The sequence below is a fragment of the Grammomys surdaster genome, unplaced genomic scaffold, assembly GCF_004785775.1.
Source record: "Grammomys surdaster isolate TR1022 unplaced genomic scaffold, NIH_TR_1.0 322, whole genome shotgun sequence".
NCBI classification, from domain to species: Eukaryota; Metazoa; Chordata; class Mammalia; order Rodentia; family Muridae; genus Grammomys; species Grammomys surdaster.
Window position 1 is genome coordinate 857,419 of NW_021604741.1, and position 16,278 is coordinate 873,696.

General features: G+C 46.2%; 1 protein-coding gene across 3 annotated transcripts in view; it reads right to left on the reverse strand.

Moving 5' to 3' along the window:
- Positions 1-16,278, reverse strand: part of Stab2 (stabilin 2) — a 172,966-nt gene that overhangs the window by 93,700 nt on the left and 62,988 nt on the right. For all 3 annotated transcript variants that reach the window (XR_003712742.1, XR_003712743.1, XM_028778048.1), the window contains exons 19-24: positions 13,770-13,832; positions 10,629-10,715; positions 9,882-9,968; positions 7,811-7,922; positions 4,472-4,652; positions 1,286-1,382 (exon numbers count right to left, since the gene is read on the reverse strand). Coding sequence is in view for 1 of the 3 variants with exons in the window: in XM_028778048.1 (XP_028633881.1) it covers positions 1,286-1,382; positions 4,472-4,652; positions 7,811-7,922; positions 9,882-9,968; positions 10,629-10,715; positions 13,770-13,832 (627 nt within the window). In the remaining 2 variants the exon portion in view is untranslated. The remainder of the gene's footprint in view (positions 1-1,285; positions 1,383-4,471; positions 4,653-7,810; positions 7,923-9,881; positions 9,969-10,628; positions 10,716-13,769; positions 13,833-16,278) is intronic.

Sequence of the window (16,278 nt, forward strand, 5' to 3'; positions counted from 1 at the left end):
TAGCTACCTCACTGGGCCGGGATAACCATAGCTACCTCACTGGGCCGTGACAAGTTGTGAATGAGATCGGATGCACTTGCATCCTTGTTGGCTGTGAAGTGTGAAGCAAAGGTTGTCATTCTCAACACCTCACCTTCCCAAAGCCCCAGCAGATCAGGATTTGGCGAGAGTCACAGAGAACATCCACAAGGGAATCCTCTTTAAATCCCAAGTTTGGAAAGACAAATGTCACATGTTTTCTCTTATACTTGGATCTGAGATTATAATTGTGTGTGTGTGGGGGGGTGCACACGTATGTAGCGTGTGTGTGTGGGGGGGTTGGGTGTGTGTGCGTGCATGTATGTGGGCATGTGCATGTCTTGGTCATGAAGCTAGAAAAGGAATCATGACAGTGGAAAGGAGAGCACCCTCTTTTCTGGGTTTCGTTAGTTGTACAAGTTAATAGATTTGGTCATGACATTTCATTTTGTCATTTTGTCATGACGTCATCGTCCTCAGTGCTCTCCTATCATGGGCTCCTCCCACCCCCTCCTCCTTCCTCTGCCTCCAGGGCTGCCTCCTACATCCATGAGTGTTTCTACTGTGGAAAGAGTGGAGGGAAGAGACTACTGGGATATCTGTGACAGGAAGGTAGAAGGGGGTTAGTGAGAGGAGGAAGAAGACCGAGGTAGGAGGGCGAGGAGATGGGAGGGGGTTTGGGGAAGAAGAAAGACAAGACAAAGTGTATATGAAAATGCCCTTAAAAAACCCATTACTTTAACGTGCTATTTCAAAAACTCTGATATTAAAAAAAATCTGACATTTTGAATGTGCTTCGTGTGTATGAATCAGGCACTGCTTTCTGGGATGTCTCTCCCTCAGGATTTCTTTTAAAAGCGTTAGGTCACAAAATGAGCCCCCAAATGGCAGTGCTGATGGCTGTGTAGGGTGATGCTCTGGTCCCACCTGGGCTGGGTTTACCAGGAAGCTAAAGCGTTTCTCAGAAGCCCTTCAGGGCTGGCTGAATGCTCCTGACTTCAACTGTCAGTCCCTCGTATGTCTGAAAAAGCATCCCTGCCGGAGCTGCCGCCTCCGTCATACACCCACAGAAAACCCAGCCAGCTTGTAGCTGTCACTGTCTTCCACTATTCCGTGGCAGCCTGGCAGGTTACCAGTGTGGAAGGTTATTTTTTTCCCCTCTTAATAAACTGCTTTTTATCTCCACAGAGTAGCTCCTGCTGTGCCTACTTACAAAAGATAAGTGAAACAAAACCCAGGGTACCTGGCTCTGAGAAACAACACTCACATTAGGACTACAGCCTCTTCTGGAGATCAATTCCAGGCAAGGGTCCTTCTTAGAACAGAGAGTTCCATCTCCTTCATAGCCCTCATTGCAGACACAGCTGTGGAAGAGAATGCACAAAATCAGCCCAAGGTACCCAACGCTGGCCACACACGTGCGAATAGCCACCTAGGGAGGAGCCAGAAGTGCCTGGGCCAGATTAGCTTTGTGCAGGAAGCCTGGGTCCAAACATGGGTGGATGATTTTGGGTGGTGGCTGTCAAGGCTGGCTGGGGATTCAAGCCCTACCTTAGCCATTGTGTGACCCCCTGAGTCTCCTCACAGTGGGCACACTGTCTTCTCAACTTGGAAAATGGGTCTGATAGTTGTGGGAAGTTTATAGAAATAAACTGTCACCATCAGGTACACTGGTGGCAGCTAACCTGCTCTTACTAGACCAGAACAGGACTGTTTATAACCTACTGCTATAGGCTAGTTTGAGACAAAAAACTGTGGCATAGATCTGAAAATACTTGAACATATCTATCAGATGAGAGCTCTCTCCCCTTCTCTGGTCCTTCACATACCACCCCAAGTGGATACACACACACACACACACACACACACCACACACACGTATCTCCTGTGAGATGACAGTTCCTAGTCTCATTCTCCTTCCAGAAATCCCTTCCTAAACATCCTACCATAACACCTTTTCTGTTTAATGTAGGGCATTTGCTCATTCACTGTCCACTAGTCCATTGGATCAGTATCTATTGACTGTCCTCTGATGGCGGCTGGGGATGCCACATGGCTTCCACCAAACCTCCACATCCTCCTGAAACTTCAGCAACACATGCCTGAGAAAGCTATCGGCTGTTTGTTCAGGATCAAGTTTCCTAGAGGAAGTGGATTTGTCTGGCATCCATATAAAAAGAGAGCTTGATTTCTTCCCACTCAGGCTTCTGAGCTGTCTGAGGTCGTGCAGACCACGCAGACAGCCCACTGTGGGCGATGCAGGTGGCTCTGAGAGCTCTTTCACTCATCGGTGATTTGTGACATATACATGGTTATGGTTTCCAGTTCCCTTGGCTGACACATTTCTACCATGTAACCACAGGAAAAGCATCAAGTCTCCGCCTCGTGCAGCCTGCTCTCTCCAGGGTGACAGCCCCCACCCCATTCCCCCAAACAAGCTAGTGACTAAGCAAACGTAAATTAAGAACTAAACCCAGCACAGGGCTGGGGTTCCAGACATCCGGTGTTCCTCCAGGGTGTTTGAGGTGGTTGTTGACTTGAACTGGAAGAGAGCAAGCTTCCCAGACATTTGCTACTCCGCAAAGCTGCTGTAGCTGTTACACAGTTGAGGGAATGAGTGGAAGTCCCTCTACCATTCACATCCTGCCAGATGCCTTTTGCTGGGGAGCTGCTACTGCTTTTGTAAATAAAGGTGTCTTCAAAGCATGGGGATTTCTTAGCTTTCCTTCTGTGATGGTAAACACTGATTACCAGATTAACCAGACAGAGAAGCACCCATAGAAGCTTCTGGGCACACCTGTGAGGGATAATCTAGATTTTAGCCTCTGGCACCCCTGTGAAAGATGATCTAGCTGAGGTTAGCCTCTGAGCATACGTGAGGGGTAATCTAGATCTTAGCCTCAGGGCACACCTGTGAGGGATCATCTAGGTTAGGTTAGCCTTGAGCACACCTGTGAGGGATCATCTAGGTTAGGTAAGCCTTGAGCACACCTGTGAGGGATCATCTAGGTTAGGTTAGCCTCTGGGCACAGCCTTGAGGGATCATCTAGGTTAGGTTATCTGAGGTTCTGAGACCTACTCTGATATGGGCAGTACCACTTCATAGCCTCGGTCCAGGACTGAATACAGAGAAAGCAAACTGAGCACACACATCTATCTCTGTTTTCCTACTGAGGATCCCACGTGACCAGCTGCTTCAAGTTCCTGCCACCACATGTCCCTGCCTCGATGGGCTATCCCTTAAAATGATGTAAGTCAAAACAAACTCTTCTATCTTTAAACTGACTTTCTCTGAGTATTTTGTCACAGTAGGAAGACAGATAAGTCTCCTTCCCTCTCCCCTTCCTTCCCTCCTTTCTGATTCCTTTTTTGATATTTTTTAAAGGCAGGGGCCCAGAGAGCTGAAGCAACCACCCATTTTGCCTCTTGAGTTCCCATACAGAGACTTGACTCTGTGTTGTCCAAGTCCACAGCTACAGTGACTGTATACATAGTGGGCCACAGATGTACAGACACACAACACAAACACACACACAAACACAGAGACACACATAGACACATAAGCACATGCACATATACACACAGGCATAAACACACACAAACACAGACACACAGAGAAACACGTAGAGACACACAGAAACATACACAGACACACAGAGACACACATAGACACACATACACAAGCACACACACACATACAGACACGGACAGACAGACACACATAAACACAGATACATACACATGACATATACACACAAAGACACAAAGACATGCACACACATAGACACATGTATTCACAGACAGACACACACACACAAAGACATACACACACACACACACACACACACACACACACACACACACACACACAACCTTAGAGACCAAAAAGACAGTGCTGGATCCCCTGGAGCTGTAGTTGCAGGCACGGGTGCTGGTAACACAACTCAGATCCTCTGGAGGGGCAGCAAGTGCTTTTCCAGGCTGAATCACCTCCCTAACACCCCTCTCCCATCTTGTTGGATTTTTGAGACAAGGTCCAGGCTGCCTGTTACAGCAATCCTCTTGCGTTAGCATCCTGAGTGCTAGAATTGACTGTGCACACCTTCCTAAGGGGCTTGTCATAATTATCTAGCCTGGGACACCGTGCCCTTATACTATGTTCTTTTACTCTCTCCTACTGTTCTGTTAGGTAGGGCACATCACTACTAATGAGGACAGTGAAGCTCACACAGGTAAGCCGGCTTGCCCAAGGTCACTCACTGAGGTAAGCCAGCTTGCCCAAGGTCACACCGCTGCTGCATTTCAAAGCAAGCTGAGCTAAGATTCAGATTCAGCTCACAGCTTCTACAAGATCAGTGCTGTCAGCTGGGCAGAACATGCCTTACATTTTAATGCATTAGATACGGGCTGGCTCCACCCACAGGTGGCACAGTAGCCTTGGGATGTGACCTACCTGGCTGTGTCACCTCTGTATTCACAGGTGGCATGGATGTGACAGAAATGCACATAGGGCCCACAGGCTGACATTTGCTTGTCGCAGAACCTCCCAGCCGTGCCCTCTCGGCATGTTCCTGACAGGCAGGCTCCATCGCTGTCCAGTCTGTTATCACATGTTCCATGAACACATGGGCAGGCTGGAAGAGAAGAGGAGAGGGTGTCAGGGCTTGGAGAACCATTTATTATTGGAGCGGAGTACCATGGAAGATGGGGGCCATCTCTCTGCCCCCCCCAACCCCCAGCTCACTGCTGTCAATCAGAGCTGGGTTGAAGTCAGGGTCACCAGCATTTCTCAGTGTACCTTAGAGAGCTGAGTATCCCCCCTGTCCCATGTAGGGGGATATATTTGTCCACAGTATGCTTTAAATGTATCTGTATGTGGGGAGTGGGTGAAGTTGGGGTGAGGGGAGGACATGATTTTTGTGATATGGCAAAAGAACCAAGGAGCCCGATTTTCAACTACTTCATGGTTGGAGGTGTTAGCCAAGAAGTTTCTCACTTTCTGAAAACATTCTAGAATATATAGATAAGCTTTCTTTGTTTTCGTAAATAGGCTTATGTGTCAATTCTCTACCTTCATTCACAGCAAACTAGTAGTAATTAGTGGCCAGGTTTGGGCCCCGACTTCATTCGAGGCCTCGAACTGGCTTTTCCCGACCTCATCAACCACCCTCAGTCCCAGGTCGGGTCTACTTTCCAGATGAGCAGGCAGAGGCCCAGAGAGCTAAAGCAAACGACCCAGTTTGCCGAGTTCCCAGGCAGGGACTTGACCCTGTGCTGTTCAAGTCTGCATTTACAGTGACTGTACACACAGTGGGCCATAGTGTCAACCAGCTCTTCCACAACTCCTGTCATTTTAAACCTTGTCCACTTCACATTGTTTCTGAATATTAGTATCTGAACATTTCAAACTGGGGCTTAGTTCAATCAGGAAAGCGAGCAGCTAAGTTTGATCCTCAGAACCCGCTAACAACAACAACAACACCCAAAAACCACCCAGACAGTAGAGAGGCAGAGGCAGGTGGGCCCCTGGGATCACTGGCTGATGAGAGACCCTATCTCAGAAAACAAGGTAGTCAGTCATGAGGAAAGACACCAGGGTGACCCTGGCCTCCACATGTGTTTGTATGTTCATGTGTACATGTACATTCCCATGCAATGTACTCATGTGACTTTCTACACACACACACACACACACACACACACACACACACACACACACACACCTCACTGTGCAAGGGAGGGACATGGAACTTCTCAAAGGAAGGCTCCAAGAATTAGGGTTTGAATAGCGTTCTAACTGAGAGGCTTTGGGCCTTGCCCCAGTCAGGACTAAGGAGACAGGAACCAGCATGGACAGGTGCTTGGAACCAACATCCAGCAAAGAGTGAACAGACTCAAAGGAAAGAGTCTGGGACGTCACATCTGGATTTAAAACAGAAATTAACTGCTATACCATGCTAAGTAAGCCAGGACTTCATTTGTGAAAAATAGGACTCCAGTGGCCACAAACTCAAGATGTGGGTCAAAGCTGGAAGCCACTTCCTGACCTGAGCCCCCACATCCTTCTGGAGATCTGACAAATGCCAAGGTTGTTGAGATTTGTATTAAACTCCTGTTTTTGTCTCAAAGCTCTTACTTGGCATAAAGAACAAGCAGGACTGAACAGCACTGATCTCTGCTGTGCTACTGGGTTCCCAGGCAAATACACCATGAGAGAGAGAGGGAGGCATCTTCTTAACAAATGTGAGGGGCTAGTGGGGATAGCATTATGTGACTTTGTTCATTGATTATTTAGAAGATATAATATCTGTGCTAAAATCTCCCATTTATGATCTGTTTTGACATTATAAACAACCTGTGATGTACTGTGGTTCATCAACCTTGGATCAAAAATATTAAAAAAAAAAAAACCCCTATGTCTGTTCTAAGTATATACATGCCTTTTCCTTGTCATTGTTGCCTAAGAATTAGAATAGAGCATGGGAATTATTTGTGTGGCATTTATGTAGTACTTGGTATAAGTCATCCAGAGGGGATTCCTATGTGAGGATATGTATAGGATCCAGACAAACACTATGCCTTTTTATATAGAGGACTGAGCAGCTGCAGAATTCAGAGGCAGGGAGGAGTATACAACTAATCTCCCTGGATGATGAGGAAAACTGTGCAACATTGTCTTCATTTTCTAGATGGAGACACTGTAACACCTTCCTCAGGTCACAGAGACACTAACTGTAGAAATGAGAATTTAACTTTTGGTCTAACTCCACTGGAAACTCTTATCTATCCATTTCATGTTTTAAAGGTCCAATTTTAGCTTAGAAACAGACATCTAAAGAAATTTAGTTGAATATACATTTGATGTCATTTTTAAGAATAATTCATTTTCAGAGAGTATAGGACTGTATTAGTATATGCCTATTGTGGAACTTTTCATATGTTCCTTTAGGCTTTTTGATATGTATGTCACTGAGGTATGGTTACTGCTCTTAGAATAACAACAAAAACAGTAAGAGGTCACAGTAGTCACTGGCATATGTTCAGTATGTACTATGCGCTAGGTGTGTCTTAGGAAAAGTTTTCCATACATAGGTTGGAATGAATTTACAAAATGTTTACTAGTATCTTCATCCTTATTTTGCAATTTGAGTGTGTACACATCCAAGGTCTTAATTTTTGGGCGGGGAAGTGGTGAGACAGGATTTTTTCTTTGTAGCCCTGGCTGTCCTAGAACTCACTCTGCAGAAGAGGCTGGCCTCCAACTCAGAGATCATCTGCCTCTGTCTCCCCTGGAATTAAGGTGTGGACCACCACCTGGCTGAGGTCATAATTCTTAAATGGAAGAATTGATGGGTAAGGATTATTTGAAAGGGATCAGGCCTAGCTCTTGAAATGGGACTATCTGTGTCTTTATGAAATGGGGCTATCTGTGTCTTTATGAAATGGGACTATCTGTGTCTTTATGAAATGGGACTATCTGTGTCTTTATGGACATAGAAAGTGATTTCTAATGTATGGTCCCTGGATGGGCACTGCCAGCACACACCAGGGACCTGTTAAAAATGCAGTTTCTCAGACTCATTCCAGAGAGAGTCAGAAACTCAGCAGCTTGTTCCCAACTGTCTGGCACATGCTATGGCATGAGAAACAGCACTTAACGCCCCAGCCACCACTACAATGCTGTGATGATGACATACAACACAAGCAAAATCCACAAGACACCAGACGACATGAGTAGCATGCTCAGTATGAGAGGGGGCCCATGGAAGGGAGCCCAAGAAGCCCCACTTACTTCTGTTACAGCGAGGTCCGTATCTGTTGGGGTCAGAGCAGAACTGACACATGGAACCTTGGAAGCCATCCTCACAAATGCAGGTCCCGTTGCCACCGAGGCCATCTATGCACTGAGAGCAAAGGCAGCCCCATGGGCAGTTAGGACATATGTGGCAGCCACATTATGGCTTTTGATTCATGGCTTCAATTTGAACTCCATTGGCAGTGGACTCCTTGGGGGAGGTGGAGTCATCTTGGTATCAAGTAGGATGGAAAACTAGTACCCGGCTTGGGGATCCTGATCTGGGATTTAGAACCTTAAAGGGCAGGGTACAAGGGTGTATTGTAGCTGTTTCCTCTGGACTGAAACATTGTATGGTGAAGTGAGGCTTAGCACTCAGGTTAACTAAATTTCCAAGGCTCAGGAAACTCATAAAACATAAGACTCAAGAAGCCTAAACAGTCACGACCCACAGGAAGCCTCGCAGTTTATATAAGCAGGAGATGTGTGCTGAGGCAGGAGACTCTTCAGTGAGTCTGTTGATAGCTGGGCAGGCAGCTCCTCGGTGGATGCAGCAGCTTTTGTGAGTCACGATTCTCCTGCTGGGGTGGACCTTTTCAGTGACGTAGGTGCTCAGAGTCACTCTGGCTTCCAGATGTAAACCCAAGCAATACATTGGTTCACCAAGATAGACTTGGATGATTTTTTTCCCCCAGTGCTCTATCTGGGGTGGATATAGCTGTTTATATCTCCTCTGGATAAGAGGTTTACAACTGTGAAATGAGATCCTTCTCACAAGCTTTAAAGAATGACAGCAGGCAGACAGGGTCCTTCAGCTGAGGCCTGGCCCTGTTCCCTCCCCATTCTTGCTTGCCCAGCTGTGGCCTATACTGCAGGGTTTTCTCTCCATTGTAAAGTTGCTTCTTCTCCAACCTGTATAACCCAGGCAAAACCAGGCTGGTACTGATTGCTGCACATCAGAGTTGGGTGTGGGCTACCTTCTCTATTCAACGACCAGGTCTCAGGTTGCTACTGGCATCTTTTTACTCTTTACTTTGTGTGTAACACCTCCTTCCAATCCCCTGGTTTTTTTTTTTTGTTCCTTTGCAACAGCCATAGTTTAGAAGTGGATCTATTAAAGTCGCAAATCTATAGTTTTCCTACATAATCACAGCTACTGTTACCTTCCTTTGTTTGGTCTTGGCCTCCAAGTAGATGAGTTAAGCTTTGCCTTTTACGTGTCACTAGGTTCTGAAGTTGGGTTTAAACAAAATGAAACAAAACAAAACAACCATTGGCCAGTGCTGTTATTATTTTTAGGAACCATAAAAAACCTTCGACCTTAGGGCCGTGCACAGGTTTGGTGAGTGAGGTCCAGAGACTTTCAAGTTTTCCCAGATCTCACTGTGAACTACAGGGGAGACTCCCCTCTGTAGGCTCAGACTCCTCTGCTGCAGATACTTCCTGTTTCAGTAACAGATCCAATTATTTGGGTTCCTGGGAGCGCTGGGTAGCATTGTGTCACTTTTTGGTTTAGGATTTTTCAATATTACTGTGTGACTTAAGAAAGGTCAGCAGGCTCTGCCAGAATCTGACATGTACAGAGGCAGATGCTCACAGCTAACCTTTGAACTGATCATGGGGTTCCCAATGAAGGCGGTAGAGAGAAGACTGAAGGAGCTGAAGGGGCTTGTGGCTCCATGGGAAGAGCAACAATACCAACCAACCAGAGCTCCCAGGATCCAAACCACCAGCCTGGGAACACACATGGAGGGACCCATGGCTCCTGTATATGTAGTGGAGGATGGCCTTGTCGGGCATTGGTGAGAGACGAGGTCCTTGGTCCTATGAAAGCGGGATGCCCCAGTGTGGGGGAATTCAAGGGCAGGGAAGGGCGAATAGGTGGATAGCCAGGGGCATACCCTCATAGAAACATTGAGGGGGGGAACGGGGTAGGGAGTTCCAGGGGGAGGGGTGGAAATGGGGAAAGGGGATAACATCTGAAATGTAAATAAGTAGAATATCCAATAAAAAAGAAAGAAAGAAAGGTCAGCACACATGAAACAGTGTGAACAGGGACTGGACTCACCTGCCCATTTCCAGAACACGGAGTCATGAAACCTCCTGGACATGGGTGGCAGTCAGGCCCGAAGAAACCTTTACAGCATCTTGGTATCTGGAAACAACACACATGTTGCCCCTGGGGATCCCAAGGAGGGTACTGATTTCTCAAAAGAGGGGTGGTTCTGATTTCTGCTAGTGGGATACAATGGCATCCCTTCTAATGAACTTGCTAGCACGTTACCACCCGTCTAGTGGCTGTCTCTCTTGTGAACAGGGAAGGAAGCAGATGGAGGCTTATGCTTATAGAGAATATAGGAGAGTTGGGGAGGGTCAGCATGGGTAAAATAGACAAATAGTGGGGCTGGAGGTCACTCAGTGGTAGGAAGAAGGCTATTGAAATGGAGAGATGGTGTGGAGAGATGGAGTTTGAAGGCCATTGGGTAGTGACAGGAGGGGTTAGGGCGAGGGAGACTGGGAAGATGAGTCAGCCCCTGCACATCTGGATGAGTATTTGAAGAGAATATCCAGTGAGCATATGATGAGGCCGGCATGTGGGTAAGAGCCACATGGAGATGTCATGGGCTCTGTGAAAAGTCAGGGGGACTCAGAGAGGTGTGATTCAGGTAGGTGATAACCTGAGTACACTACCCAGTCCACCTGTTGATTCCTATTTGGGAAAACATTCTGAATTCCTGCAGGATACTTGTGGCCATAGCTGGGAGCTTCGAGAGTCTTGGTGTCCTGGATGAGACCCCGGCTGTACCCTCCTCACCTCCAGAGTCACATTACAATATCGGGCACAGCCACTTTTCAGGTTCCGTGTTCTGCTGCCGTAGAAACATTTGTGTGTGAAGATTGCCTGGAAGAAAGCCGGTGGGTCAAAGCATCATCATGCGCATCCCAGCATCTCCTGTGTCTTACAAGCCTCTCCCTGGCCAGCCACTCTACTCCATGATATCAGAGCAAGGGCAAATACCAGCACACCCAGGTCCAAATCAGACTGCCATCTTCACGAGACCTCTTTCTTTGTTGGTAGAATATAAGCCAAGCTTTGAACAGCCTGCGGCACAAGGATCTTGATACCTTTCTTGTTATAGCAGACAGTGTAATCGATCAGTGAACGTTCTGATTCCTCCTGCATGTGGTCTGGCTTATTCTTCTGTTCTACAGTCATCCTTAAGCTATGCAGACATTTTGGAACCAGTAAGTATCTATCTCTATCGCTTCTATTTGGAAAAACAAAATCCACCGACTACAATAAATATCAGTAGCCCCAGGCTTTCCCCTTGGATTCGGGAGCTGACTAAGGGCGTCCTTCTGCTCTTTAATCTTTGATGCTCACCTTGTGCCCGTTTACTGAGGACTTGCAATAGTCGAGACACATTGCTTATGTGAATTGCTTATTTGCTAATTAATGCAAATGTTTTTTCATGTTTCTTTTTTAATATATAAGGAAATTGGGGATCAGATAGGCTAAACCACTTTTCCCATCAAGCCCTGCTAATATCTGGTCCAGAGACTCGGTTGCTTCTCGGTTGCAATGGGTCAATAACACTGAAATCAAGTTTCATCCCAAGAATTTAGTTCCCAGCTGAAATTTTGTATTAGACTTTATCCCTTTGTCTCAGGCTCTGCATAGGAAGACACTGATGAGACCACAGCAGCCACAGGGTCCTAAAATCTTATCTATAGAACTGCATTCTGAGGTCACAGAAGAAGAGATGTTTCAGGTAATTAACCAGTTATAAATGTAGGGATCTCAGGAGCTTTTATAGTTTGTCCCTATTTCCTTTTCTTCCCTTCATTCCCCCCTTTAGTTTGAGGCTGACTATATGGTGTCAGACTCACAGGCACAAATCCTGATACTATTACATGTCAGCTATGTATCCTCGCCTTGATCCCCAAGTCACACAGCAGCTCTGCTGACAATATATATCCTTCCTAGGTTTGACGGTTAATATTGACCGTTAACTCTATAGGATCTAGAACAGCCTCGGAGACAAGCCTCTGGGCATGCCTGTGAGGGATCATCTAGATTAACCGAGATCATGGAGATTGTCTAGGGAAGGCACCTTCCTGAATGAGACAGCACCATTCCATGGGTGAGGCCCCAGGATGCATAAAAAGGAGAAAGCTAGCCAGCTCAGCACTGGTATTCATTTTACTCTGCTTCATGACTGCAGATGCAATGTGAGAAGAAGCCTTATGCTATGCTTTCCCTTTCTGTGGAGAACTGTATCCCCTCGAACCGTGAGCTGAAGTGAACCCTTCCTTTCCTAGGGTGCTTTTTGTCAGGGAGTTGCATTACAGCAGCTGAAGAAGTAACTACTACTCCACGGTTGCTGCATAGAGTGCCAGCATCCAGCTGGCATTGGGGTACTCATCTTTCTCTTTCTCTTGTTTCCTGGTTCATAGTTTCCCAAGGGACTTGTGGGAAGTTGCTTCATTAAACACAATGAACGCTTGACCACCCACACCCACTGAAGTTTAATGTTCTTCTTTATTAAGTATTTCCTACTAGGAGTGTATTAAAGACCCTGTCTCTTTCCATAATGATCTAATCTAATGCTGAAAGAATCTTCTGTTTGGGAAAGTCTTTCTTAAAAGGCAGAGATTTCTATCATCTGCTTTTTCCAACAGAGTACTTGGTGTATAATTACAGATTGCTGTATAATTGTACAGCATATCTATCTATCTATCTATCTATCTATCTATCTATCTATCTATCTCTGTCTGAACTTCCCAAGGCAAAACCCAAGCCAATATGATATCTTACTTATTTGGCCCACAATCAAGCAATGTGTCTAAGAGACGATCAAACTTCAATTAATATGTGAAGAATTAAATTAAACATAAAACATTTCAAATAGTTTTAGAGTTATTTCCTGACATTTATTCCTATTCTTTTAATTTATTGTTTTATTTGTGTGTCTGTGTGTCTGTATGTGGGTACCTATGGAGTCCAGAGGGAGGATACTGGATTCTATGGAGCTGGGTTTACAGATGGTTGTGAGCCACCTGATGGAGGAGCTGGGCACTCAGGACCTCTGGAATGACAGTGCTCTTAACCACCAAGCCATTTCTCCAGCCCCTATTTGGATTCTTTTTGGAAAATAATAAACAACAAACATGTTTATGGGATACAGTGTAACATTACACATTACAAGGGAGATGACTAATTCAAGCTAATCAATGCCATTATTGCCTCATTTACTCATTATATCTTTGTGGGGAGAACATTTAAAATCTAGTCTTAGTATTTTTTTTTAAGTACACAGGACATTAGATGCTATCATATACCGTCAGGATACTGTCCCTAACCTGAGACTTATTTTTCTTGTCTCTCTGAAAGTATATAACCTTTCCTTCTCCTTTGTATGCCTCTATAATTTTGCTTGGTTGTCAGGCGGTGGTGGCACATGCCTTTAATCCCAGCACTTGGGAGGCAGAGGCAGGCGGATTTCTGAGTTCGAGAGTTCGAGGCTAGCCTGGTCTACAGAGTGAGTTCCAGGACAACCAGGGCTACACAGAGAAACCCTGTTTCGAAAAAACCAAAAAAAAAAAAAAATGCTTGGTAAGAGCAAATACTAACACTGGGCTTTATTTGGGAGGGAGAAGTAGAGAGACAGCACCTGGAGGCTGTCTGCTCTTGGCTACTATGAATTGTATTTACACTAACCCCTTTGTTACCCACAGAGAAAGAAAATTAGGATAATGAGGTTAGGAGACTGAACCAGGCCAGCTAGGGATCCAACACTGATTGGTGGGGTCTCCTCCTCCCACCCCTGCTGTGCTCAGGGGTAGGCAAGGAGCTATACATTAGCTCCGGTTTAAAGAAGGAAGCCGCAGAAAAGAGGAGAGAGGACAGAGTGGGCTAGCTCAGGTGCTCATAAAACAGCCTTATCACACTCACCGTGGGCTCTGAGTCAGTAGGACATTTGCTCCAATGTTTCATGGAACAGCTGACGCAAGTGCCCTGAAGGAAAGACAGCAGTCAACAGAGGCTTTCATGCTTTCCCAGAGACTGCCTTCAGGGACACGCCCTCGGGACATAGGCGTCCCTCTTGGTGAAGGCAGCTCCTCCTTCTTCCCAGGATGCAGGAATGAAGCCAATGCCAGATGAGTGTTGGGAAAGTTGAATCTACCCACAACACCTGCTTCTCTCTGGACAGAACAGCCCACAAACAGGCTGCAGCATGCTGGTCTCTCTGCATGAGCAGCACCTGCCCCTGGGGAACCCTTCCGTCACTCCTCTCCAGGGAAACAGGGTCAGCACTGGCACAGGGCTAAGGTGATCGGTCCCTGCTAGTTGAGTAGTAATAAATCTGAACAATAGACCCTCTCATTCCCACCTCTGCCTCTCTCTCTGCATCTCTGCCTCTGTCTCTGCCTCTGTCTGCCTCTGCCTGTCTACCTCCTCTTCCCCCCTTCCATCCCCCTGTCCAAAAGGAGATTTTAAGAAGTTCCAACTATTTATACTCTTTCCAGACCTAAATACATACTTCCCAGAGAACTCATTTGGACTTTTAAGACATCCAATCAGCCAGGTGGTGGCGGCACATGCATTTAATCCCAGAACTCAGGAGGCAGAGGTGGGCAGATCTCTGTGAGTTTGAGACCAGACTGGTCTACATTGGGAGTTCTAGGACAACCAGGGCTATATGGAGAAACCATGTCTTGAAAAAACAAAACAACAAAACCCCAAAAAAACCCAAATCCAAAACGAAGGTGGGGGGAGGGAAGGAGGGAGTTTGTCCCTTGAGAGATGAGGAACGAGCTTTGGAACAAGGCCAGCAGCAGAGCATGGCCAGCAGGGAATTGCCCCGTCCCTCTACAACCGCAGAGCTGCCTGCAGGGGAAGGTGCTGAAGAGCACATTGAATGATTGAGTCCAGTCTCTTCTCATTTCTGCAGAGCCAGATTTTCCTAATAGGGTCACATCTGGTTTAGGAGGGCACCGCTCTCTCTGGTTTAAGCCAGGAGATGTGCCCACCAATGGAGATTATTTCCAAAGTAGGAACCAAACATGTTGCTGCCAGGGGCTGGGTAGGAGAGTAAATGTTTCAACCTCTCTTAAGAAGGGCTGATCGGAGAGCTAGTAAGTTCTCCAGATGGCATCTGACTTTCAGAAGTTAAAGCTTAAAACAAACAGTCATTGTATCAGTGAAGAGACCTGGGACCCGAAAGCCAGTCACCATTCTAAGCTGGTGCTTAGCTAGGAACAGGAAGGTGGCGTGCTAGCACATAACTGAAATACCAAACTTGGCAGCTGATCCAGGAAGGTTGTGAGTTCAAGACAAGACTGGGCTACGTATTGAGACCCTGTTTCAAAAAGAGGAGAAGGAAGAAGAATGAGAAGAGGTGGAGAAAGATTAAAAAGTAAAATTAGGTGGGTTTTTGTCTCCCTTGTTCAGTGCCTGTGTTTCAAAGACACCGTGAGATCAATCATTATGATTGAAATATCTTGCAAAGAAGGAGTAGGACCCCTTATTGCTGTGATTTGGGGTTTATAGGCCCATAGTAAGTTAGAGATGGCATGCGGAGAAATGTTGGAATTAAGGGTGATTTGATTGAAAGTGACTGAGCCAGACCAGTCAGTACAGAGTTAGATAAGGTCACCATCCAGCACAGAAGGGGAGGGAGGTCAGGTACTGGAAAAGAATCAAAGAAAGACAAGTCACTGGCCAGAGCATCCACCTGCAAAGGAAGTTGGTCTCTGTTGCAGAAAGAAAAGCTGTCTCTGGGTGACAAGCAGTGGAAGAAAAAGGGAAGAGACTGATCCTGAATCCCAAGAGGAAACCCTGCTCAGGTTCTGCCTCCGTGACTGAGTAGTATAAATGGCAACTCTCCCCAACTGCATGTTCCCCCCAAACCTTAGGATGTGACTTTGTTTGGAAATAGAATCTATAGATGTACTTGGGCGTCCCACATCCAGTGGCTGTTGTCCTTACAAACACGGGAGAAGACCCACAGGGCACATAGAGGGGAGAGCAGAAATGGGAGCATTCGACTGTGAGGTGAGGCGTGAGGAGGGCTTCAGGGAACTGTAGGATGACTGGGAATTAGTGAAGTGGCACGTGTTTATGTCTCAAGCTACTTAGGAGGCAGAGGCAGGAGGATCTCTGAAGTACACAAATGTGAAGCCATTTTGGAGCACATGGAGAGCAATAATAATAATAATAATGATAATAATAATAATAATAATGACAATGAGGACCCCTGGTATTTTAGGGCCTCCAAGGACAGGGTGGCTTTGTTGACACTCTGATTTTAGATTTCTGATGTGACAGGATAAATGACTGACATCTATGGTCATTTGTTATGGCCATATCAAGAGCCCTGCTTACCTGTAGGCTATCTCCAGTAGAAACTCCACCAGAACCTTGGTTCACGGCTGTAGGACCACATGCCTCTTCATGGACA